This window comes from Marmota flaviventris, chromosome 8 (genome assembly GCF_047511675.1).
Source record: "Marmota flaviventris isolate mMarFla1 chromosome 8, mMarFla1.hap1, whole genome shotgun sequence".
Classification (NCBI taxonomy): Eukaryota; Metazoa; Chordata; class Mammalia; order Rodentia; family Sciuridae; genus Marmota; species Marmota flaviventris.
The window spans coordinates 68,728,927-68,756,650 of record NC_092505.1 but is presented as its reverse complement, the minus strand read 5'-3'; the positions used below and the strand labels follow the sequence as shown (position 1 = coordinate 68,756,650).

Genomic DNA, 27,724 nt, shown 5'->3' with positions numbered 1-27,724 from the left:
AGGATACTCACGATTATATGCATGCAAATCCAAAAGAACAAAAAAATTAATAAATATCCATTGATAAGGGAATGGTTAAGTATATTTGGGAATTTCCACAGAATGGAATTATGAGGAATAGTTAAAAATAACAAAATATGATCTCATTACCTCTTAGTACATTATATATTATTACATATATCCATTCTGATTTGAAAAGTTCTTGATGGTATTCAGAGAGAGACAATGCAAGATCATCTTTTGGATGAAATTACATCATATTTCCAGTTATATAATGGTCAACATGGTTTTACATACATTGAGTGTTTGGGAGTAGATTCACAAGTGATTGGTAGAACAAACTAATATAGAATTTCAATAAGAAAACTAGTAAGAGCATGCTTCTTAGGAGGAATAATTAAGGGGTTAAGGACACAAATGAATGAAGAATTTTCATAATATCATATTGAACACATTCCACATTTTGTACTATGTGCATTATGTAAATTAAGATTGTACAATTCCACAAATGAGTCTTAATGCTTTTATTGATTTTGTTCAAAGCTGAAGACATTTCTGAACAAACAATGTAATCAGTTATTAAGGAAAGTGTTAAAACAGTTTCTTACATGTGTCTAAATATAAAAATACAATTCTTAGCATCTGTTATATATATGTTCTGCTTAAGAGATTTATTATTTAAGAGATTTATTATTTAACTATAATTAAATCGTAAAACAATCACATAAACTTTAACTCAAAGATGTTTTGGAGGATTTATACTTTCTGCTTTCCTGAGGATTGGCTGCAGTGGAGAAAAGGTACAATATCTTTCAACACACATTTCAAGAGAACAAGATTCTACAATCCTTTGTATATTGATTTTGAAATCCACTGTTTTCGAGCTCTTACAATTATCTTAGTAAAAGCAAAATTTAAGCTTAAGTGACATTTTCATTTGTCTTAGTAGCTTGCATGAAAATTAGAGAACTCTAAAAATTATTTCCAAGAAACAAAAAAATAGGAAATAGGGTTGGCAAATTTATAAATTGCAGATCAGTCTCCATCTCTAAAGTATACAATTTTTTAAAGTTGGAAGGTAAAAAAATTTACGATAACAATAAAGAAAGGAATTTTTTAAAAATCTTCCAATTTTCTTATTAGCATTTTTGAAAGGGAATACCTTTGCTGACTTTTAGTTTTGAGAAGTCCTTCCATTGCTCTCTAAAGGGAGACCATGCCCTGCAACACTTTGTTTAACGGGTCTAGAAAGGAGATTATCTTCTTTCAGCAAAGCTTCTAAATAAACGTCAATCTGCTCCAGGTCATCTGCTGGACCACCCTGGAAGAGAGAAGCGATACTCACACCAGGGAAAGCAGCTGAGAGTTTACTCACGTTTTCTGGGCAGGCTCCTGACAGTCTTCTCTATGATTCATGTAGCAACAGAACCTGTCCTGTGTTTGAATAATGCTTTTAACCTTTTCCAAGTGTTTTCTCGTTTAATCTCATTTTATGCTCACAAGGGGCTAGGAATTCATATCGTATTTTCTTCTCTACTGGAGGTTAGTTCCACTGGCATTTTCCTCCTTTTTAAAAATTACTTGTCATATCACTTGCCCCTCCCCACCCCCATGTCATCCTTTTCTGTTTTAGGCTCTCGTGTCCTATTTTAAAAATTTATGAATCTTCAGCCTTTTAGGCCAAACCAGAAAGATAAAAATTTGGCTTCTGTTTCTCCTCTTCCTACTATAGCCTCTTTTCTCCCAGCCTCTGCCTTGCTGCCCTGCTCCGTCTCTCTATCCTTCCTTTCCCACTCCCCCTCAGCTCCACATCGGTGTAATTTCACAGTCTCCTTCCCTGGGCTTCTGGATCCCTGGACAGATCCATGGGATATGCTAAATCTCTCTCCTTCAGGCCCAATCAGGGAGTCGACTATCTCTCCAACTGAGCAGATGGATGAGGAGACTGTTAGGATGGACCTTCCAAAAATTATCCCAGTTTTACTACTGTCCCACCAAGTGTCCAACTCCTTCATCTTCATCTCCTCTTCCCTTTCCTCAGTCCATTAAATATGCTTCAGCTTTATTCCTTCTGCTCTAGACTAGCTCAGTTTTCTAACAAGGGTTCCAGTTTTGTGACTGGGGTCCTGTTCCTGCAAAAGGGTTTCAATGACATTGATATTTACCTAAGTTTCCAAATATAATAACCACAAAGAGTTCCCTGTGGCTCTTGCTAACACAGCCAGGACTTACCTTTTAGGTATAGTCTAATCCTTTGGCTATTAGTCTCTGCCTGGCAGATGAAACTTCCTCTTAGGACCTTACGTGGATTTTACACTCCGTTTCTTGTGTGTCTGCCCTACTCTTATCTGCTTCAGGCCCATCACAACTCAGTTCTCTGTTTTATTTTACCACAGTTGCTCCAGTAGTCAGAAAAGTAATGATGGAAACTTTAAGTGGTGGAATGAGAGTGATAAATATATTTGAGTCAGAACTCTTTGGGTATCTTTTCAATGATACTAGGTAAAAGATTTCTATTCTGCTGGCTAAAGTCCCTCACATCCCTACTAAACTTTGTGAATAAAGCAAATTTAACTAATATAATTATCTTGGTTAGTCTGGGAAAACTGGCCAAGGTAATTAGCCAAGGGGTTTGGTATTGAAGATAATTTTTTAATTTTTTAAAAAGTTAGTAAATTATTATTCTTTCATTTTTTTTTCTATAGCCAAACAGATTTTCTATGCTGAGAATCAAAAATTTTTAAGGTTTTTTTTTTTTATTCTCATTAAGTGGTATTCAATTTCTATGATACAGAATTTCTCTGTTCTTTCAAGCGTTCACTGTTATTAAAACCAAAATTGTCACTGAAACCCTACCATGCCCAGGTTCCATTCCAATCTTTTTATTTATAAAATCATTTACATGGAAAAGCATTTATGGCCACAAGACCACAAGGAGCTCTGCTAAATCCCACTCTCACAACAATAATGAACTTGAAGAACTGGCTGAAGTGGTGGTGTTGATAGAAGCACGAATACTGTTACCATAATGTAGACATAGCATTAATCATTCATTTTTATTTTAATAGCATAGCATTTTAATTGTGCCTATATTACTGAAGGGGGGTAACTTCTCTTTCAGCAATTTACCAAATAGTAAGCAGAAACATTTTCTGCATTTAATTTCTACTTAATATAAGAGAAACTTCATGTAAACTAAAAGATGTATATGTTTTAAAGGGAAAATAAACTTTCACCTTGAAATGTTCACAGCTAGGACTGAAACCCAGGCAGTTGGGCTTGAAAGTCCCATTTTATACCAGTGTGTGGCCAGTCTCCTAGTCGCTCCACTATCTAATTCATGGGCAAGGTCATCCCCATCCATCCTCCAGGTTTGGGGGCTGGGGAAATAGCTCAGTTGGTAGAGTGTTTGCCTCATATGTACTAGGCCCTGGATTCAATCCTCAGCACCACAAAAATAAATGAGAGAGAGACAGAGAGAGGTTGGCAGGCAACACTGCTCATTTTTGGTTTTATATGTGGGCTCAGCTGTGAAGTGTATGTGCTTCATTCACCAGGACCATCCTCCAGGCTTTCTATAGGGGACACAGTTCTCTTACACAGTTCTCTCCTGGGAGGATTCTGTCTCCTGTCCCTGCCCTCAGGGCCTGTATCTGAGGATAAAATGTCATGGGCTCCCTAAACTCCACTGTCCTGGCTTGCATTTTTCAATTTATTTCTAGAACCTATAGAAATACTTCTCAACCTTGGCTAATACATTTTAATTTTTACTACATTTCTATGTGCTGTCACAGAAATTGAGCTCTTCCTCATTAGTTCAGTCTATCATAGAAACTCAATTCTTTATGCATTAAAATATACAAAGTCATCTGACAGTAACTCACACTTCCATATGTTTCCTGGCCTCTCCAACCTCTCCTCTAAGATTAGGAGGGTTTTTTTTTAATTTCTGTATGAGGATAAAAATAAAATATCTTGCTTCCTGACCAAGTTGGGAAAAAATTCTTAATGGACACATGCTATTGAGGAGACTCAAAAGTGATCCATCATTGTCTTTTACCAATAGAATGGCATTAATTGCTCTTATTATCACTGTAAGAGAACAATTAAAAATTCTGATTTTTTAAGAAAAAAAGAATGAAATTTTATAAATATTCTTATATTTTTTTTTCAAAATTCATTTATTGATGATTTTGATACTCTTTAAGTGGCAGCAAGGATGGGGTTAGGTGACTTGTCCCAGGTCAGTAAGCAAATGATGATGTTAGGAGGGGAGTCTAGCCACAGAGCATATTCCTATTACTCATATACAGTGTCATCACTCACCAGCTGAAGTGTCTGCAACAACATTGCCAGTTTTACACGAAGATTCTTCAGTTTATCCTCAGTAGTTTTTCTTTTTTGTTCACAGTGTCCCAGAGATATTTCATTAAGAATTCCTCTTCTATTTGCATCATGGATGATGCACTGCATTTTTCTTTTTATTTTCTTTTCATATTGGACCATGTAAACATTCCGGATCTGGGAACGTTTTTTAAACAGTCTTAGTATGTTTTTAAAATATTACCATTCCCCCTAATAAATGAGGTGATTTCATATTCCAACTGCACACATGTACCAAGCATCAACCCTGCATCTAAGTTTGACAGGTGGTCCAAACTGAGGACACCTTTAAGGAACTAACTCTCTGATGGGAAAGGGAGAGACAGGAGGTAATATGTACCATATTCCTATAATTATAAGAACTGGAGAGGCACACCAAGGTAGACTCAGAGACCCTTGCTTTGGAATGAAGAACTCCATGAATGTGAATTTCTTCTCCCATTAGCAATGTAAAATCATTCAATGCACAAAGGGGGAAGGTTCCTGTGGCCTACTCTCCACAGCACCAGCAGCTCATGGACAATGACAGATGGCCAATGCTTGGGCCACCTTAAAGATGATATGTTATTTGTGACTCAAGTGTAGTAACTGTAAAGCACAGAAGCTACAGAATGAGGAATTTTGTTTCCTCACTCTGTGTACGTTCTTTATCCTACTGTGAAGAGTGTGGACTGTTAACCATTGACCTCTTGCTAATTCAGGGGTCATGGCTGTTTTCCAAGATGGCATGTTGTGCTTGGGGATCTCATGAAGCAGGATAGGCAACAGAGAGGAAAGATGCTTCAATTTTAGAATGGCATTAATTGCTCTGATTACCATTATAAGAGAACAGGGGATATTCTGAGAAAAGAGATACAGGGAAAAATCCCATTTTGACAAACATTTTAATGTTTCCTATAATAAGAAGATTTCTGAATTCTAACATGACTGGGTTGCAAGGAGAATTGTAAAGCAGCCACGTTCATCTCTTGGGCCTGCCCTGCCCGCTCACTGCCATACATCACCTTCATGAACACAAGTAGACCCTTCTCAGGCACTGCCCACACCATCACTATTACACACTCTGCTCTCACTAGTTTCTCTTCTTTCTATGAAATTATTTAAACAAAAAAATCTTGTATTATCTATAATTCTAATAAACATCAGTACTTTGTAAATTTGAGGCATTAATTATAGGTGATAGAAAAATACAATACGTAAGGTAGTCTTTGTCCCCAAGAACTTTCTAGTTGACAGCATGAGCTAATTCAAGTATGCAAACTTTATATCTTATGGGAGAAAGGGTACTATGTCCCCAGGTAAGGCTTGGGTATTGTTAGAGTTGATAGAAGGGTGAGGAGTCTCCATTCAATTAAAGAGCATGGAAATCCTGACTTGGAGTACTTGACTTGGGGTTATGTGAGCAACTCACCTCGATATGTACACACTTCACCCACCATTAGTAGAGAGGAGTATGTGGGAGCAGGGACCAAACAACATTCCATTTTGGCATCAAGCATGGGCCGCGTGTGTGGATAATAATATGTTAAAGACGAAACTAATTCTCAGGTTTGCAGATGGCTATGTAAAGAAATCTTAGATTTTTAGTGGCTTAAAATTCCTGAAAGCTGGTGTTGGGCACCAAGAATTAGACTCTGAAATCCCTGGTCTGTGTCCACCTGTTCTCGCCTTGTTTCCTGAGTTCCAGGACTCATTCTTCTAAGCATTCACCAACCTCATTCCTGCCTCTTGCTCCTGCTGCTTTCTCAGTCCAGTAAATTCAACTCATATTAGCACAAAGCTCCTTCTCTGCTTCAGGTCTGAGATGCCCCTTGCCCACTGTTTCTGAAAATCACCTCCTTCTTCCCAAACACACCATCACTGTCAACTCCCTGGCCCTGCACAATTATTTTATGGCAAATTACATCATGATTACGTATTTATGGGTTTATCATCTGTCAATATGTGCCTCTGAATTCCTTTTCCTTTGTGGGTTTGTTATCTGTCCCTCCCTCTTTACATATAACCTCCATGTAAAAAGGATTTATTTTTATTCCTCTCCACATTTCCAAGGTCTGGAACATAGCACTAAATAGCAGGGAGTCAAGAGAGCAGATATGCAGCAATCACAGCAAGAGAATTTCAAACACATGGAGCCAGCCTGCTTTTCCAGGCTGCAAACATCTTGGAGAGGAATCTGCTTGTTTGTTTTGTTTTGCTTTGATTAATGTATATATTGAGCAATGATCAAAGCACGGTAATTAACATATCATATCCATCACCTTAAACTTTCATCATTTCTCTATGATGAGTATATTCAAAATCCTCTCTTGTAACTTTATGATGACTTATGTTTCAAATTGTCTCTTGTAATATACATATATAATTTATATGTACATATATAATACATTGTTGTTAGCTATAAGGAATCCACTTTTGAACATCTTTAATTCATCCTATACAAAGTTGATAACTTAAAACTAAGGCAACAACTACCTCTAGGAGGCTTCTCAGAAGCTTCTCAGAGGTTTCAGGAAAACCTAAGGGTTGTCCTCTCCCCTGGCCTGAAGGTCAAGGACAGTAAATGATTCAACCCAGGAGGGCAGAGTCACAGAGCAGAATTAAGATTTGAAGGATATGTCAAGATCATTGTATTGTCATGAGAAACTAATTAAAAAAAAGATTTGAAGGAAAGAATATTCAACAAAGATTTAAATCTTCTGCCTTGAGTTCAGAAAGTCCAGCTCTAGCAACTTTGCAGTGCCACAATCTTAACAAACTATGAAATAAAGAAGACCTGTGGGATCTACAGCTTTTGTACCACACAAAAGGGGGTATTCATGTAAGAATTTATACAGGAAGACACTACAGCAGAAATAATCAACTACGATTCAATACATAAATGTTAAAATCCAGATGCAAAGGTACCTACTGAATGCTGCTAGGATACATATTTGGATAAGATAGGATTACTAACTTCAAGGACTTTGTAATCCAGTTGAGGAGAAAATGACACAAGAAATTATTGTAATAGAAAGTAGACATTTTAATTAATGATAAAAATCAAGTTTTTTAGGTTCTCTCATAGTACAGGGAGGTCATAATTTATTTCAGACAGCAAGACAAGGCAATGATTTTGTAAAAGATTATCATGACAAGTTCTAAATAGAGTGGGAGGTCTTCAAGGGACCCACTGTAGGCTGGGAGTATGGATAAGCTAGGGGACAGCATGTGGCAAGGCTCAGAGGTAGACCAGGTAATGGAGGTTGAAGTGATGTTGAGATATTCATTTTAGATGGAGCAAATGACTTTTGAGCAGAAATGAAAAAAAAAGATGGCAGTTCAGGTCGGATGGTGCAGGGCCGCTGTGGCAGGAACACCTACCACTCTAACAGCAGTTACAAAAACTACAGATGTAGTTGAGATGAGGTAACTTTCACCAAGTATTCTATGTGGATTTCTTTATTAAAGGTACACACCCTAAAGCAAATGGCATAGATTAGTCCTTCACGTGGATTTCAAGAAAAAATTCGTATGGTTCTTATAACCATTTGCCTAAAGCCACTGGTTATTTAGAAAGTCCTTAAGACCACACAGTTTCATTGTTAGGAAAGCTATGATTTTAGTTGTTCCCTATCTCAGTTTCAACAGGAAATCCTGCCTTCTTGACTGTTGAGCTTACTTTGATCCTTTGAATGTCACTTGTCCTGAATATCAAGAAGATTCTAGTCATCCTATATGCTAACACTGTTGACCCTAACACTTATATTATTCACTCTGACCTCCAAGACCCAACAACCTGGCTCCTTTACTGACAGTGTAGACACTGGGAAAAATATCACTTGTAAATACATATGAAAAGGAAAACATAATTGGATAAACTTCAATGATGACAGTCTAATTCTTAACCGATTTCTAAGTTTTATAGCGTAAGTATATAAACCGGGGTTCCTAATCATTAGATGAAAACCTATGGGACAACACCACTCTCCATAGCCAGACTTTTATTTGGGATAATCAATTCCTGCTGGGCACTAAGCCAACCTGCTACCACACACACACACTATACCTAAAGATTCCACTTTGAGCATCTTTACTACATACATCTCATGTTATAATTTCAAGGTCTCAAATAATTTGAAGACAATTCTTCAATATCAACCTGCTGAGGAGCTATAATAGAACTATTGCAAGTAATAGGTGCAAACTGTTTCACAAAGATCAAGCACTGAAGTCTGGATAAGAATAAGATGGGGGAAAAGTAGTATAATGGAAAGAACTTAAAAGCAGGACAAATTTGAATTGAAATCCCAAATCTAATACTTATTTGCACCATGACATTGGGATATTATCTTTCTGAATTTCTATTTCTTCATTGCTAAAATGGAGATAGTGGCACTTGCCTCCCAAAGCTGTAAGGGTGACATTAGGTAACATACAGAAATGGACTTTAGCATCTGGCTCAATCAATCACATTTCCATATTAGCTGATTAAAATAACATTAGTGCTAAAATAGGGGCAAAAACAAACTGAAAGTAAACTTTGTCTTTTATTCTACATAAGAAACATTGACAAGATAGCTTCAAACTGAAATGTTTAATTCCTGTTTTTTTTAAAAAAAACATTATTCAGAAAACAAATTTACTTTGCAGTTAAACAGTAATGAGAAACTAAGTACAATCTCCTTTCATTCCTAGTTGCTTAGCATAGTCAACCAGACACTCAGTCTGAAACATTAGAGGCAAACATACCAACAAAGGTTGTTAAATTTGGGAAAGCTAAAAAATTGAATATATTATGATGATAGTGCCTTTATAAAAAGTAATTTGGTTTAGGTTCTAATTTTCATTTCAAGTCTTCCTAGTCATATGTCTTCTGAGAATTCACAATTCTTTTTCACTTACAAAGTATGAATATTCAAGTATACATCATTCTCTATAAAAGAGATGAGGCTTCAATGTTTATAGCAGCCCAATTCACAATAGCGAAACTATGGAACCAACCTAGGTGTTCTTCAACAGATGAATGAATAAAGAAATTGTGGTATATATATACAATTGAATATTACTCAGCCTTAAAAACGAATGAAATTATGGCATTTGCCAGTAAATGGATGGAGCTGGAGAATATCATGCTAAGTGAAATAAGCCAATCCCAAAGAACCAAAGGTTGAATGTTTTCTCTGAAATGTAGATGCTAATTCACAATAAGGGTGGGGCTAGGGAAGAATAGAGGTAGTTTGTATTAGACAGAGGGGAGTGAAGGGAGGAGAGGCAGTATGGGGGCAGGAATGACAGTAGAATGAATCAGATATTATTACCCTTTGTGCATACATTATATTACATGACCTGTGCAACTCTATATCATGTACAACCAGAAGAATGAGAAGTTATACTCCATCTCTGTATGATGAGTCAAAATGCATTCTAGTGTCATGTATAACTAGAATTTAAGAGAGAGGAGAGAGAGAGAGAGAGAGAGAGAGAGAGAGAGAGAGAGAGAGGAGGCTCTCTTCTTACAGCTGTGCTTTGAAGAGCTCCAGGGGAGCCATTCACCTCCTAGTCTTTATACATGTGCATACTGTTATGGTAGTTTCCAGAAGAAGGCTATAGGCACCAGCACATGGAAGACGATGCTAATGTATGTGCTGGTGATGGAGCTGGTGTGGGTCTGAGAAAACACAGGTAAAGTGTGAATGATGACCTGACATCTCAGTATTGATCTTGTGCCATGAAAAATTCTAGGCTCTTATGGCACCGGGGAGATGTCTGAATGACAACTGGTCATCCCAGCTCCAGCATGAATTCCCCCTCTTAGCTTGGCTGAGTTCACATCTTGGAGTCCCTGTTCCCTAAAGTGTGAAATAAGGGAATTGAGGGCAATTTCTATCACAAAACTGATGGACATTGTGCACTCTATTATGCCCCAGGAAATCTTTAAAAACTAGATACTGTTAAAAAAAATCTATATATAGAGAGAAAGAAAGGTTGTAATAAAGTACCAAAAACTATTAGCATCAATCAGTAAACTTGGATGATATGGGACAATGGATAAATTTCTTTAAATTCTTTCTTTAGATTATTAATAATTACTTTTAAAATGGAAAAATCATACTCTTAGTAACTACTGATAAGATACTAAGGGAAAACTCAAAGAGATGTTATCCATTCATTTGTTGATGGGTACCTGAGCTGGATCCTAGTTTGGCTATTATGAATTGTGCTGCTATAAACGTTGATATAACTGTATCACAATAGTATGCTGATTTTAGTTCTTTAGGATAAATACTAAGGAGTGGAATAGGTGGGTCATATGGTGGTTCCATTCCTAGTTTTCTGAGGAATTTCCATACTGCATTCCAGAAATGTGTCCTAATTTTCAGTTCCATCAACAATGTATGAGTGTATATTTTCCCCCTCATCCTCACCAGCATTTATTATTATTTGTATTCTTGATGATTGCCATTCCAACTGGAATAAGATGAAATTTCAATGTAGTTTTGATTTGCATTCCCCTGACTGCTAGGGATACTAAACATTTTTATCATGTATTTGTTGTCCATTTGTATTTCTTTTTTTTTTTTAGAAGTGTCTGTTTGATTCTTTTGCCCATTTATTGATGGCAAATATTTCTTAAAGGCTGAGAATTTCCTGTTTCCTGTCAAAACAGTTCTACTCCAAGTGCATTTGCATTTTAAAATTCAAAAGATGTTGCTTTATGACATATGATGTACTACACATTAATCTCAGTCTTGATAAGTAAATGCAAATTTGATTTCCTTCCAAACTAACATTTGGAAATTTATATTATTTCTCCTTTGGAACATGGGTCATTTAGAATATAAATGACTACACTGAAGACAGACTTACCTGGTTGAAACATATTTTCAGCTTTTTGTTCATCTGCTCTGGGCATTGCTCCAGCTGTTTTCATAAGTGATAAGAGAACAAGATATTAACTTTGGAGAATGCAGTGCCTCCAACAGAGTTATATCATGCAAGTATCTAGTATAAACAAACCTAGAACCAGCCAACAGTGGTACTATTGGTCTTTTAAGCTTGGATCCCAATAAATTAATTAACTAAAGTATACCTCATTTCATTCCAAACAAAACTAAAAAATGGTTAAAGCGGTTTACATAAATAAATACAGCATGGTTAAAAAATGTGTGATAAAAAAATAAGCTTGAAAGAAAATTAAGTGATAAAATTGTAAATATTGAAAAAAGAGCTGTCTAAAGGCAACTGGAGTCTGGATTTCTTGAAAGAGAAAGTTAGAAAATAGCCTGGGAGTCGCTGGTTAGTGTAAGAATCATCCAGAAATGGCATTTAATAGAAGAAAGCAGTTCAGGAACACACCCTCAGACATGATGACATTCAGAATCCAAGCAGAAAAGGAATCACCAAAAAGAGGGAGGTAGTCGAAGAAAGTGAGAAGTGTGTAGTGGGGGGAAGCCATGCAGAGAGAGTGCTCCAGGAAGGGGAAACGGGATGGTTGGGTCGAGAGCCTGGGGAAGTCAGGACAGAGAAGCATTTGTCAGCTAAGAGCTCTTGGGGGCACTGGCGAGGAAGGTCCCAGTTAGGTAATGGAGCTGGACGTTCCATGGAGAGTACAGGGTAAAAGGAGAAGGTAAAAAAGTAGACTGTACAATGGAAATCAAGGAATTTCACCCAGGTTTAGTTGGGGCATGTGGCACTTTTGTCTAATTAATAATTTGTGCTCTTTTCACTGAGAGCCTTTCCTTCCATATCCGTCAATCCCACAAGAGATGCTGAGCATGGTGTGGAGAAGGGGCCTCCTGTGCTCCTGTGCTGCGCTGGCTGTCTCCTCCACCCTGGAGCTGCCCAGCTGGCCTGCACTCCTCAGTAGCCCCTCAGCCCTACTGGGCGGGAGGAATGTGTAGTACTGCTAGATGTTACTGATGGGGACATGACAACTAGGCTCACCCTTTGCACCTCAGGTGGTTGACCAAAGTTCCTTCCACTCATACACAAGGAGGCTTGGAAAATACAATCATCTTCATCACCTCTTGTGATGTTTTATTGATTCTAATCAGACTAGTGCTCTTGCCACCTGATATGGTGACCTACCCAAACCTCAGCTCAGCCCCTCCTAACCAGCCACCGAGGAATTGCATCTATGGAATAGAAACCATTTTGGGTCAGGGAGAGGGGAGTCAGTCACCATGTCCCATTTCTTTTGATCCCTGTGACTGTTCTCCATCTGTAAGATCTTCTCCACCTGGCTCTTCCCATGTGATTTCATAGACACTGTTGATTCTGATACAAAGTCAGTATAAAGATCCTATCTTCACTCCCTTAAGCCATTCTAGGTTCTCTCACTGGTACCATTTTACATTTTTCTTCACTGAGGACTAAATTCAAGCTATTTTGTCATCCTTCAGAGTTCTAAAAAGACCGCTTACCTCAGAACTTGCTCTGAGTTCTTCTGCAGATGTGCAGTCAAATACTGATGGTAGCTGATACTCAGGAAAAAAATACAGAAGGACCTCCCTAGGAATGCAAGCAGAGCAGAAATAGGAATATACCAAGACAAGAGGTGCAGCATTCACCTGTCAGAATTGGTTTTGTCCCCTGGGTATTAAATATCTGGCAAAGATCAACATTAACTCCTCCCAAATATTTTGTTACCATTGGCATTAAAGTGCTCTTCAAGAAGCACAGACTGGGGGAAAGGACATGAATGTAGCTATAAAAGGGCAATAGAAGGGACCCTTGCAGTGATGGAAATGTTCTGTGTCTTCACTGTGTCAACATCGACATTCTGATTAGTTTTGCAAGAGGTTGCAACTGGGAGAAACTGAGTGAAGGGTACAGTCTGATTTCTGCATTATTTCTTAAAACAACAGGCAAATTTACATTCTTTGAAAAATTTTTAAAAATATTGAAGGAAAGGCAAAGAAAGAAAAAGAAAAGAAAATGGGAACAGGAAGAGAAAAAATAGCTCACAAAGCCTAGCAATTTGTCACCAACCAGTCCAAGAAAGCCGGGTACCTGCCTGAGTGTTCTTTTCTGCAGAGAACTCAGCATTGCAAACTTCCTGGAGGAAAATAAGCAGCTCCTCAATTATTGACTTTTTCTCCAAGGAAGTCAAAGAGCTTAATTCTGCAGAGCAATTATCTTCATTAGGGTATCTGGGACTACTCTTAGAAATCATATCTAGTCTGCTCTTTCAAAACAGTGGTGGCCATTGCTCCGACAGGTGCTTTACTTTACCAAAAGGCAGTGGCACCCACCCTACTAATGTGACAGCTTTTCTGTGATTAATCACTTAGATGACACATATTTCATTTCTGGGAGAATATGAAATATAGAAATTCATAAACATCACACCTTAAAAGTGTATAGTGTTTTGATGTTGATGAGCTCCAAGATGCTCATGCATATTATCTAAAGGATTGACAAAATCTTTTCCGTTGTAAAATAATATGGTACACCAGAGATAAAACAGTTCTTTCTTATAATGAATTCCTAGTATTTTATCTGCATTTATAGTTTCAAGGAGATTTAAGCCAGAAAGTTTCAGCATTGCCCAAATATTAAATGTAATACACACAGCCCCCAGACTGACTTGCCTGGCTAGAAGAAGATGGATGGGGTGGGGATGGGATGAAAATGAGCTTCCAGGGATCTGAGATGAGAATAAATCAGATGGCACAGAAAGAAAGCTGCAACTGGAGTCCCTGGGAAAGGGAACCTGTTGGCCTTGTGACTGGTTTGGTGGGACAGGAGTGGTGAGAAGTCTTCCATACGAAACATTCCCACTTCCATTCAGATCTGCCATGCTTCCCCACCACAGGGTTGAAACCACTTCTAAATGTGGGCCCTTTCCATGGTAAGCATACATTTTTTGCTATTTAAATTTAGAGCAAATTCAACAGTCATCTAAGAAATACTCTTAGATAAACAAATATATGGTGCTGGTATTTGGGGGGGAGTGGGAGGGGGTGAAGGGGTAGGTTGGGGAGAGAAAACCCTCTGGTTTCATTTTGGATAATTCTCATCTGTGTTGTCTCTACTTCAAAATGTCCCCTAAACATCATCTATAGCCTGAAGAATGTGTCTCACACATGTACTATTATTTCCACAAATCAATAGATGATAGACAGATGCAATTTAACAATTGAACACTACTTCATGAGAAGGTTTTACTGAAATCACTGCAGCTTTTGTGATTTCGTATTTTCTCAAACTCATTAATTTCACGGATAATTTGTCTTCAAACTACTAAAACAGCATTTGCTCTGTGGAGCCTCACAGAGCCCGCATCATGCCCTCCATGTTGGGATCCCAATACTATTTTCTGCACTGATTCAACATAATGTGGAATGCCAAGAAGTGGGCCACTCCACAACCATGTGGGCAGCGCTCCAGGAGGATGAGCATGTAGCACTACAGCCCCGAGGAGAGGCCCCGACTCCTACTGGGAGCCCTAACTCATGTATTTGGGAGCCCTGGCTTATATTTGAAAGCCTTCATTCATATTTGGGAGCCCCAAAGAAAGAGTTGGAGTTAGACAAACATGGGGATGGGGATGTGAAGAAGTATTCTTCATTTGCACCCAACATTGGGAAATTGGGTATGTTCTTTTTGGTAAAAGATCTGAGACACTTGGGTCAGATCTAACTACCTTTACAGAGTTCCAGAAATGTGCCAACCATTGCTGTCTTGTGTTCATAATTTCATGTCATCTTTATGAAAACACTTTGAGGAGAGATTCCTATTTGGAAGCTCTCTTGTTTTCTGGCTGTGAAGGACACACTCCTTCAGGCCAACGCAGATTCCCTATACCATTCTCATTCTCTCTCTCTCTCTCTCTCTCTCTCTCTCTCTCTCTCTCTCTCTCTCTCTCTCTCCTTCTCTCTCCCTCTCAGGATTTCATCTTTACTTTCTTCTAAATAAAGTTGCTGCTAAGTAGCTTCTCCCTTGGGGATTTTGTCCCATAAGACTGACTAAAGAGAAAGATAACCCAGCCAGTGACTTGCAGTCTCTAAGCACAAACATATAGGCCCTCTCCTTTTCCTGCCAAATTAATTCAGGAAAAATATTAGTATTAATAATAAGTGTAAAGATATAAAAAATCACACATAGAAGATACTAAAATATTACCAAACATCTCATTGTAGATGTTGAACGGTTCTTTAAAAACTCCTTCAGTTACTGGCTTGAGTCTTCTGTGGAATCCGCCAGAGATGTTCTCTTTTGTTCTGAAGAGTACATCTTATCAAACCTCTTCTGCCCTCAAATTTCAGCCTTTCTTTAGGACACATGATCCTATCATATATATAAGGGCCCTTCAAGGAGATGGGCCAGGAGACATGCAGTGTAAAATTATAGGAATAAAACAACTGTCCATTCATTCCTTTGCTGAATTAAGAAGATACTGTCCATTTTAAGGGACTCCTGAATCAAATACTGCTGTTCAACAGGACTCTTATCCTGCCTAGGAACAGTCCTTCCCCTGAAGCAATGACTCACAGTTTTACACCCAGACTTAACAATAATACCAGGAATTTATCTTTAACATTTTTTCTCTCCTTAAGAACTCAAGAATTAAATCTTCCAAAGAACTCTTCCAGAGCTACTACCTGCTTCCAGGACTTGGCGATGGTGCCCATCTCAGTTGGATTTCTGTAGAATCTCTATCTAGAAGCTTTCACAGGATTCAATGAGGGAGCCGACACTCAGAGCTATCTCTAAATATGATGGACAAGCTTTGAATGTTCCTGCTAAAGGTCATTTCCCTTTCATTCCATAATCATACTACTGTCTCAACCAAATGAGTGTTTTCTTAGTGAAAACGGCAAGAAGAATCTCTGACTTAATTAACAGAATTCCCCTTCTAGACACAGCAGATGTGGGCAGGGCCACGTAGAGGTACCTGAATCCACCGAATCTTTTAAAACATTAATCTGGTTAATCAGCTTAGTGCTGGCTAAGAAGAGCAAGTCTCCTACTTGAGGTTGATTAAAACTCTCTTTGTCAACCCAGTGAAAGACCAGGATGCAATGGAAATTACAGGATTCCACTTTCTAAAACCAGGAATCCAGCCATGGTTTCTAACAGACCTGTCTGCTAGTTGTATTTTTGTGGTCTTTTCTTTTACTTTAGCAACAGGCAGCAACCTTAAAAAGTGGCTTTCTTTTTAAATTGAATTTTTGTTATTTTTAAAATTAAAGATAACACAGAGCAGGTTTTTATAGAGTTAAAATAAATCAAGAATATATTTTCAAGTTCATAAATACAATAATAAGCCAAACAAGGTATTAGAATTTAGCAATTAAAGCAAGGACTGTTGGGCCAGACAGACAGATTCAAATCCCAGGTGTGCTACTTTAGTGTTATGCAAATTATTTAACCTGTACATGTCTCAGTTTTCTCATCCATTAATTAGAATAATAAAAGTACCTAGTTATAGATCATCGTAAAGTTTAAGAGAGTTAACACATGCAAAGCCCTTCAGATAGTGTCTGGTACATACCAAGTATGTACAAATCTATATTAATACTATTACTATTATTACTGTTCAAAGTGATTTGAAATTTGATACTACTCCAATGTTTAGGACCTGCCTAGAAAATTTAATAGTCTGTATCCCAGTTCAGCTTATTTCCCTCTAACTTAACAAGACTTAGTCCCACCCCATTATATGAAAATATTTTAACATCCAGCAACACTATCCACTTTTGATATTTTCCTTTCTATTTAGTTTATTCTTTGAATACATGCAAATAAACGTTAGACATAATATGAAAAAGTCAATCTATTTTCAAAGAATTTATTCTATTTGGGAATTAAAGTGATACATATAGAACAAAAATAACATAAGAAAAACTTTTAAACTGAGCATAATCGGGTAATGAAAAAGACAATAAAGCTACCTTCTAAATGAATTTATTCAGCTAGCATCATGAAATGGAGGAGGGTGAGACCTACTGGGGCTATGTGGGAAGAGAGGCTGGCAGCAGGTCTGGGAGAGTCAGGACTCTTCACAAAGGAAGGTCAGGCATTGCTCTCTGCCATGTGACAATCAAGGTGAAGATGGTAAGCAATTCTGGGTAGGGACAACACTGTCCCCTTCATATCACACACTACCAGCCACAATTTTTTCCTCTTGAGGTAAAGTCTAGTTGACTCAAGATATAACATGTGGACCACATACAAAACAGAGGAGTGCAAAAAATAAAACAAGCACTTAGCAAAGAAAACAAGAACTCTGTTTTCTTTGTAAATGCTCCTAAAGGAAGAAAACAGGTAAAATGAGGAACGTGTTCTACTCCAGTGAGGACTTGTGTTCTGCACACCTTTACTTTCCCCACTGAATGGTTTGAATAAATCAATCACCAGAGAAAATTTAAGTTGGCACAGAATAGAACTGACATACTAATACATTTGGCTTTCAGAATGTTGGGGTGATGGTGGTGGTGGGGTGATGGTAGTGTGACAATTCTAAGCAATAAGGAGGTGCCTGCGTTTTCATTAGGCAGGAGGTTCAGAGAGGGACAGGGGTGGGTAATTTTAATGTTCTATTGATGCTTAATCTTTAAAGTCTTAGTACATTGAATGAAATTACCTCCTTTTTGATCACATGCAATCATTAAAATAAATAGGAATGTATATGAAGAACAAAAATTAGCTAAAGTGAAAATAAGGAAAATAATGAATTTGGAAAAGAAAGTTTATCCAACTGGAAATAAAAGTGAAGTGTTTCCAAGTTGCTGCCAACATGCTCGGGTCTCTCCAGTCCCCTAGTATGGAGAGCAAGGAAAGACATACACCTGTTTGCCTAGGATTAAGAGTGTGGGCATTCAAATCAAGGACTCTGGGCTTACACCCAGCCCCATTCTTAGTAGCTTTGTAAATGTTGGTATGACTTCCAATGTGTTATTTAGCTTTTCTAAGCTTCAATTTCCTCATCCATTTAAAAAAAGAAAAAAATATGATATCAATCTTGTAAATTTATCAAACTAAGGAATTAATTAATTAATACTTAAATGAATGCCTAAAATAAAGGTTCAAAATGGTAGTGATTAATATCATCAAGAAAGACTCAATGTAAGAGGCAATGATGATTTGGAGACTTTTCACACTTAATCAATTTATATTTGGGTAACAGTAGGGTTTACAACATGTGCTTGTGTGTGTGTGCATTCACTCTTGTTCTCTCTCTCTCTCTCTCTCTCTCTCTCTCTCTCTCTCTCTCTCTCTCTCTCTCTTTCACACACACACATACACACACACACACACAATTTATTGCATACTACCACACTTTAGTGACCAATGGATTTGCCCAAATCTAAGAAATAGTTAATAATCAACAGTATTTAAATTTAAGGCTACCCAACTTAAAACTTAGGTTCTTATATACTAATTTTGGAAAAAATCCTGACACAGGGTAAGAAGCTAGTTGGAGATTTCGACTCTTCAAGGATTCTGCGGAGGCACATAGCAGTACAATACTGATATAATTTCAGATCATTGGACAAGTGGCCTTTACAACCTCATGACACCTGTCCAATGCTAAGGTCTATCCTCCTCCTGTCTCACTTCCAGGATTGTGTAAGTTGGGTAGCCCAGGCAATCTAGGTGGTCAGAACCTAGTGATGAGGACACTGGCTTAACTGCTCAGTTAACACCTTGTCTTGTTACCTGTAACCAGAGTGCTTTCTATCTCCTGGGGCAGGACGGGTATTAGGCATGGATGCTAGGGTGTAGCAGGTAAATACATACCATTTAAATTGAGCCTTGTAGCCCTGCATACTGCCACAGAGACTTCCATAAAGCCCTGGGCAGCTGCAGAAGTGAGTTTGTGCCCACTGTGCTCAGTGCTCTACTTTCACAAAATATGACCAAAGCCAGAGCACTAGGAGAGGCTGTAGCACTTCCAGACAGGCCTTTCCTCCACCTTTTCTTCCTTCCTCTCCCCTTAAGGAGGATTCTGTCAGTCACTGATGAGAAAATCACTACTTGAGCTAGAGCATGCTGCATGCTCTCCTTGGTCCAGAGCCTCTCCCCACAGAGGCCCCTCCCAGACTAAACCCTAGGAAACCAGGAGGTGTGCTAATTCAGTGCTACTCCTGCTCCCCCACTCCTTCCACTACATGACACCTATTTAGAGCCCTCTTGTACACAGATGTCTGGTGCTTGGTCATAAAGCCCCCTTCCATCATCAGTCCCTATTTGGAGAGCCCCTGAATCCTGGGTTTTACTCTTCCATGTCTCCATCCTTTGAGAACAGAGCTCCAAATACCTAACCTCTTCACTAACCATGACTACACGTGCCAACATGCTGCACCGAACAACAAGGTAAAGCTCAGTTTCTCTCAGTAAGTTAATACAAAAGTAGATATTTTAAAAGGCCTAAAAGTATCCTGAGAGGTTTTGTGTGGGAGAAAAAAAAAAAGTAATAAGCAATTTCAGTACAAATTCTTTATTGCATTCAAATGAGGACCAATGTCCACCATACTGCGGGGCCATATGATGGTAGGCAGTTAGTGACTGTAGTTCTATTTCAACCTGTGGTATATCTAATTCAGTATGGTTAGAAGACAGGTCACAAAATCACTCCATGGAATTTACTCCATTATATGACCACTCAGGAAAAATAAAACACAGTTGTCACTGTTTTGAAAGTTCAACAAAGCATGTGGGAAAACAAAGTAACTGAATTTACCTTAAATTAGACATCAGTTTTCTTGCCGTTTCCTTGACAATTGTGCTTTGAGAAGATGTCACCAGTGAAGATGCAACTTTACAACCATCACTCACAGAAACTTTGGCTTCGTGTCCAGAAATTGGACTGAAATCTTCCATTGGCACAAAGGACGAGCTGGGGTGCATAATTCCAAAGTAGGAACCACATTAAATACTAATAGTTTCAGAAACAAATGGAATCTTAATACACAACAAATAAAATGGCATAAATTTCCACATATGTAGTCATTATATAAAATAAGTTCTTAATTAGACTTATCACCATTTATTCTTATTATATATTGTGTCAAGTTTTTGGGTAGCCACAACTAAACAGCATTGGTGATAATTTATTCTTAATGACACTAGTCATTTAACACTTGTTTCTTCTCTGCAGGAAAAGACTTAAGTTCTGTTTTAAACCCAGAGAAGGGCTGGGGATGTGGCTCAAGCGGTAGCGCGCTCGCCGGGCATGCGTGCGGCCCGGGTTCCATCCTCAGCACCACATACAAACAAAGATGTTGTGTCCGCCGAAAACTAAAATAAATAAATAAATATTAAAAAATTCTCTCTCTCTCTGTCTCTTTTAAAAAAAAATAAACCCAGAGAAATGCACTGACACAAAACCAAAAAGAATAAAGGCAGTTAAGAGAAATAACTAGCAAACATCCAGAGGAAGAGTGCTCCAGGTAAAGTGTAATGATCCTGGGGTAGAGAGCTGTTCAAGGAAGAACAAGAAGGTCGAAGCTGGTGGATGGAGGAAGCAGGAAGCAGAGGGAGAAGGCTGAGGTGAGAGAGAGAGTTGGTGGCCTTGGAGAGGGAACTGTGTTCCTTCCATGCAGAAGGCACTAGCATGGGAAGGTTTCAGGCATAGAGGCAGGATGATGAGATACAAGTTTTAAAAGGACCCCTGGATGTAAAATGGAAAATACATCACAGTGAGGAAGCACAAAATAGTGTAGCATGCTATGGACACCAAAGATTTGGAATGGTGGGAACAGAAAAATTCAAAAGGCCAAGGGTAGTAAAATATGCAAAGTGAAGATGGGTGGAGGTCAGATCTTGCAGAGCCTTATGTATCAAGTAATAAGAAGATTTCTGTAATCCTATCACACAGACACAGTTCCTGAGAGGTTTATGTGTTTATATGGAGATGGCCTTTTAGAATTGGACAATAGCTTATATCAAATGGAATGTACTTCTATTGTGAACAGTTCTTTGGCTTTAATTATACTGTCTAACTTCAGCTGACTTTTTTTTTAAGATTAAGAACACTGTATAAATGAATGCCTATTAAAGAATATTTACCCAATGTCTAAATGTTCATTAGTTATAACTTCTTTTATGCTAACATTTTAGTAAGAGAAATCTTCCTTTAAAAAAATATTTCAGGGATACTGGAAATTCATGTTGGTGTTGGGAACAGAAGGCAAAATATGCTACATCAGAGCATAGGGTATACCTCTCTCGACCTTTTTCTGTCAAAGAATTCTAGGACCTACCTTGCAGAGTTGTGTTGAGGATTAAATGGATATACAAAGACTTTATCTCAATACTTGGTAGTAAGTACTTGTCAAATAGAATCCAATAATTATTATGATTATCCTTGGCATCACTATCATTAGTAATACATTTCATAAATTTCTTCCATTAAGATTGTTTTAGTTGGGTTGGAGTTCTAACATTCATATTGTATTTGAGTCAACAATGATTTAAAAAAAACCCTCCACAACTTAATAAATATCTAAAAGTCATAGAAAATAATACATGCACAATTACGTTTTAGTGTCTGAATGAATCTTAAATTATAGCTCAAATTTTAATAAATAATTCTAGATTAAAGCATTGTCCATGAAAAAGCCTAGCAACAGCACTGGAGGAGGGAATGCATTCATTCATTCAATCAACAGATACTGCTGATTATGAGTCTGGTGCCATTTTGGATACAAGATTGACTCTGTTCTATTGGAGTGAGTTAGTGTCTAGTGGAAAACAAAGAAAACAAGCAAGCTAGAATTAAAGTGGTAAAATAAATGGATGAGTAAAACAGATAATTTAAAACAGTAATCAGTGCTTTGAAAAACCCAGCACAGAATGACTTCATAGTGGGAATGTGACTTGCCACCATGGGCAGGTTTCTTTTCTCAGGGAAGGCCTCTCAGATTCAGAGTTACAAAGAAGACAAGACATGTCTTTAAGGAGCATCTGTGCAGTGCAAAGACAGATATTTGACCACACAATTCCATTTGACTCACCCTTGTGGGTCAAAACTTAGCTAGTGTTTAACAAATAATTATTGAAATTGAAGGAATGATGATGCAACCTAATCAGTGCAGCAGTGACTCTGAACAACTGGGTTTTCCTGGGAGAGTCAGAAAAGAGTGCTTGAACAGAGGCTTGAATGAAAGGATAAGGGAGATGGGTACACAAGTTGCAGAGGACACACAAGCAAGGGAGGTAGTGTAGACAAACAGGTGATATAATGTGATAAAATAAACTATAAGTAATTTGGAACTTCTGGAAAGCAAGGTGTTGATTAGAAGGAGGGGCAGGAGTGGAGGTCTGTACTTGACCTTAAAAGTGATAGGGCGACAGAGGCTATGGAAGGTGTTCTGGTTTTGATGGGAGGTGTTGCCCAAAAGCTCACATGTGAGAGCAATGCAAGAAGGTTCATAGGAGAAATGATTGGGTTATAAGAGTCTTAACCCAATTAGTGATTTAATCCCCTGACAGGGATTAACTGAGTGGTAACTAAAGTGGTAGAGTGTGGCTGGAGGAGGTGGAAATTGCGGCATGTCTTTGGGTATATATGTGTATTTGGCCAGTGGACTGTCTTTGTTTTCTGATCAACATGTGATCTGCTTCCCTCTGCCACACTCTTCCATCATGAGGTTCTGCCTCACCTAAAGCCCTGAGGAATGGAGCCAGCCTTCTATGGAGTAAGACCTCTGAAACTGTGAGCCCTCAAATAAACTTTTTCTCCTTTAAAATTGTTATAGTTAGATCCTTTAGTCATAGCAGTGAAAAAGCTGACTATAACTGAAGGTTTCTGAATAGAACAGTAAAGTTGGATTTTAGTGTTGGAGTAACTACTCTGTTACCAAGTACAGGGAAATGAAAGGTCCTCTGTCTTTTCTTGCCCTTAATTTAATGTGCTGTTATGTAAGGGGCACAGCATCTGAATTCAGAGAAACTGAGTCTGAACACCTGAAACCCCACTTAAATAAATCTGTAGTAGAAGTTAAGAATCTTCTTTTTTGAAAGCATTCTTTCAATTCTACCGGGTATCTAAAATATCCAGTTGATTTTATGAGTGATAAAATTCTCATGTCAAGGAAAGTCTAGAATGCAATTATAATAATGATTATAGGCATATCAGGCAGTAAGTCAATGACCCACACATGAAAAAAAAGTCAGTTTGTGGTTTCACAGTCATACCTCATATGTGTGTGACATTTTAGTGCTTTGACTACGTCATAGTAACCAGAATTGTTTACTTGCAGTGGGTAGAAAGCTAATCCTGCTCCATTTTATTATCCCCAAATTCTCACAAAAGAAATGAGAAGATTTGGGGAAAAGGTGGATTTTCATTCTTTCTTGTCTCTGCTGTAAAATTTGGTTCTATTCTTAATTGTCTTTGTTGCTACTATTTTCTTTCGTCTTGTATTGAAACATTGATAATTACTTTTCAACAGTATAATTGCACTTACTTGGAATTTGTATAATTGTAGTACACTCACCTTTCCTGGTTAGGAAATGAAGAGTTTCTTTTTATTGCTGGAGTATCACTGCACAGCTCCTGTTTTTCTTCATAAGAACAGAGACAAAATGAAGTCAATTTTGATAATCACACACACACACACACACACACACACACACACAAAATGTTGACTGTTACATTAACTATATGATTTAGTTCTGATTCAAATATCCACCTGTAAATTGTACCAATTTTGAGGCAATCTATAAATATGTTCTTTAGGTATTTTATAATAATTTTAATAAGGTATGTAATGCATATATAATAATATTGCATATATAATAATAATTCAAGAGCCTCTGTTATGTGGGTTGTTTATGTATATATTTTTATTGGTGTTTATTATGAGTGTATGGGTGACTGATCAGGACTGTTCATAGTCCCTGCGCTCCCTAACTTCTGCCAAAATATACACTTGTCTGCCCTCTACTATCTTATTCTCTCTCTTTTTGAGTTCCATTTCAAAGCTATTCTGACAGATCCCCATGAAAAATGTGTCACCAATTGAGAGCTAAACTTGAAAGCAGAAAGAGACCTAGAGTCACATGTCAGTCTTTTCACTCAAGGGACCTCAGGCTGATGATCTGTTCCTAGTCCTTTGTAAGTAGAAATATAAGCTTCCCTTGGATTGGCTAAGAGTCTTGGAGACAGTGTAAGCAACGAGTCAATTTGTTCTCCTTCCATTCTTCTCTATAATTCTTTGTTGAAAAATACCCAGATATCTTGTTCTATTAAGTAGACCTCTGTCAATAAGTTTAGGAATATTGAAGGTCAAGGAGAACAGGACACAAAGAAGAAAAGTTTTACATGGTGGGAGAATGCTGAGGATCTGCCAAGTTCTTCAAGGAAAACATAAAAGAAAACAGGTGGCCAGAGGTTTTCCAAGTACAGGGTAAGCACCATTGGCTGTACTTTCTGACTTGCATACAAAGTAAAAAATTTTAACTCAACAGTCAATTAATCTATAATTACAATCATTTAAAAAATATTTTACAATTTGTTCCTGCCAAACCCAGGATGGATATTTAAAATTAAATATTAATTTCAGGATTAAAGTTATAGTAACAATTTTTCCATTACAATCTGGAAGTGCTTGAAGGCACAGTAATAGTTTGAAACATCTACAAAAGATCAGCTTTAGAATTAAGAGAGCCTTACAAAAGAAATCCTGATTGTGGAATTACAAATTATCCTAATTAAGATGAAAAAGAAAAATCGTGATTTCTTAGGGACATCAGTAAAGGGCTTGAAAACATAAAGTTGTGAATGAATAGCTGATTAGGTTACCTAAGCAACAGAATGTGCAGGAAGGAAGAGTTGACCACCAAAGTGAACACAAAATGATGGCATGGATTGGCACAAAAAAGGGCTGGAAGGATGAAGCCAGCTGAGCAGGGATTCACTAAAGAGACTAAGAAGTGATTTCAAGCTTATTTCAGAATAAAGACAAGAATGATGAAAATAATGTATGTGTTGCCCGGGCCCAATGAGATAACATTAAAATAAAAAGAGAATGGGATAATAATAATATAATGCCTAATACAAGAATTATAGTAATGACGACGAATGAACACTGAGAAATGAAAATATTCCAAATTCAATTTGTTTCAATTATTTTAAAATTGAAGAGATTAAATTTGACTTAAATATCATGAGAGCAAGTTTATGCTTTAAATATACATATACATATATATCCCACAGAAATGAAAGAACTCATAAATACATATGTTGAAATACTCTTATGGATTTCAGAGGAATCATGAAAGGCAGGAAAGGAACTAAACAATTAAAATAAGGAATTTCATTACAATTTTCAAAACAGATTCTCAAAATGATAGACCTGATAATCAATCCTTGGCAAAATTCTAAATAAAATTCAATGTAGAGAGTGGCACAAGTCTATGGGTATTTCAGGCAGTGTGGCAGTTTGGGAGACCCGGTTCTCAACCAGGAGGTGTCTCTGTCCAACCCAGACGAGTGAGATTAGCCCTTGATTCTTTCTCCACCCCTCCTTCTAGTTCTGGATGGAACAACAAATTTAATTTTCTAAAATACAAATTGCTGGCAAACTTCTGATTATATCTCAGGCTGTCACATAAGCCCTATGGAAAGTGGTTCAAATATTAGAGCTAATCTCTGTAAAATGATTTATTTTTACCTTCGTTTATGAGTGGAACTTCCTTTTGTTCTTGTTTCAATGAAACATCAGTGCTGCTTTTATCTAAAACCTGAAAGATAACCTCGTTATTTAAAATTGTACCAAAAACAAGGACATACGACAGGGTTGAGAAAATACCTTGAATAGCAGTGCCCATGTCAGAGAAAAGAGATCATACTGCTACCACAGTAAAGCTATTAAAGGTTTTAGAGGAGAGAACAGTACAGTGCTAGAAAACAATACTGTTGTGCCACAGGAAGACCACATTACCAACCTCATGTTTACTGTTACCATGTTACCATTTCTCTCTTTCTTTTCCTTTTTTTTTCTTTCTTTTTCTCTTGCTACCGGGGATTGAACTCAGGGAGCACTCGACCACTGAGCCACATCTCCAGCCCTATTTTGTTTTTTATTTAGAGATAGGGTCTCACTGAGTTGCTTAGCGCCTCACTGTTGCTTTGGCTGACTTTGAACTTGTGATCTTTCTGCCTCAGCATCCTGAGCTGCTGGGATACTATTACCATTTCTTTAATAGGATTTTCATGTTTCTACTGATACTTGCATAGCTAATTTATAAACTGTTATTTTATATGAATGTAACTATGTCTCCAACAAATAAATCAAGTATTTGATTTACCAGGAACAACCATCAAGCCTCTGTCATTCCAAGCCTCATCATAATCCCAGTTGCTCCAAAGGAGACATAGTGTGGGAACTCAACACCAATGCAAGGAAAACTTTGAAGAGGTGGGGACACCAAAGCATGATGGAGAGCTCACCTGGAATGTTGGGGAATGTGCTTTCTCTCATCTTCTGATAGAATTTCTGGGAAGCTACCTAAAAGTCTTAATGTGTTGCATGCAGCATCCAGAAGGGCTAGTGGCACCTGGAGTGAGGGGATGTGCATGTGTGATGTGGGGAGTCTGGGTGGAGAAAGGGTGAGGGTGGGTGGGGCACAGGTGGAACGTAGGGCGTGCCACTCATAAGTCACATCTGCATCACTTTGGGAATGCTGAAAGAAGCATTTTACAAGGCTCACATAAAACAAACATACAGTACTAAAGTTCTTCAGATGAGACAGAGAGACAGAGATGGGGAAAAGAGACAAATAGATAAAAAAGATAGAGAAAAATTTATATGACCTTCAGGGGAAAAGACCCAGAATGCTCCCTTTATGTATTTTATAAATATGTAAGAAGGTAGAAAAGCAGGCAGTTTTTAAAGAACAGAGAAAGAAAAAAACCACCTGTCTGCTCTTTGATCTAAGACTCCTGAATACACACTGAGACAAAACTGTGTCCCTCACCTCTGTTACCTGGTGTAAAGTGTGGAGTTGTCAGGTATTTTTTTTTTGGAAGTTTATTCATTGAATATGTATCCTTTGCCTTTAAAGCCCCTCTAGCCTGCTAAACAAACATGGTATGGAGAAGATGTCAACCTACCTCCTCTTCCTGTCCCAGGAAACAATGACATATTTGTACATAGCACTCTGGAAACTTCTGTCAGGAAGATTAAATGGGCATACATGTAGCCTAGCAATGAAGTTACTATGTAGCTTTCCAACATTGCCATTTTCTATTTCACCCAAACAGAAAAAAAAAGCCTCCCAGGCAGTGGAAAATAAATAAAACTGCTCTTAAGCTACTGTTGTCCAATTCAAAATACGTTTATACTTACAATACAAATAAGTGCATGCTCCAGGAAATAATAAAAATGCATATTTTTAAAGG

The 27,724-nt window shown here is 37.7% G+C and overlaps 1 protein-coding gene across 1 annotated transcript in view; it reads right to left on the bottom strand.

The window, feature by feature from the left end:
• Positions 1-1,174: 1,174 nt before the first annotated feature.
• The window catches only part of Morc1 (MORC family CW-type zinc finger 1), a 149,807-nt gene continuing 123,257 nt past the window's right edge, over positions 1,175-27,724 (bottom strand). The window contains exons 22-28 of the mRNA XM_027943185.3: positions 25,995-26,064; positions 23,817-23,883; positions 20,057-20,212; positions 12,789-12,876; positions 11,233-11,286; positions 4,327-4,521; positions 1,175-1,321 (exon numbers count right to left, since the gene is read on the bottom strand). Coding sequence (XP_027798986.2) covers positions 1,175-1,321; positions 4,327-4,521; positions 11,233-11,286; positions 12,789-12,876; positions 20,057-20,212; positions 23,817-23,883; positions 25,995-26,064 — 777 coding nt within the window. The remainder of the gene's footprint in view (positions 1,322-4,326; positions 4,522-11,232; positions 11,287-12,788; positions 12,877-20,056; positions 20,213-23,816; positions 23,884-25,994; positions 26,065-27,724) is intronic.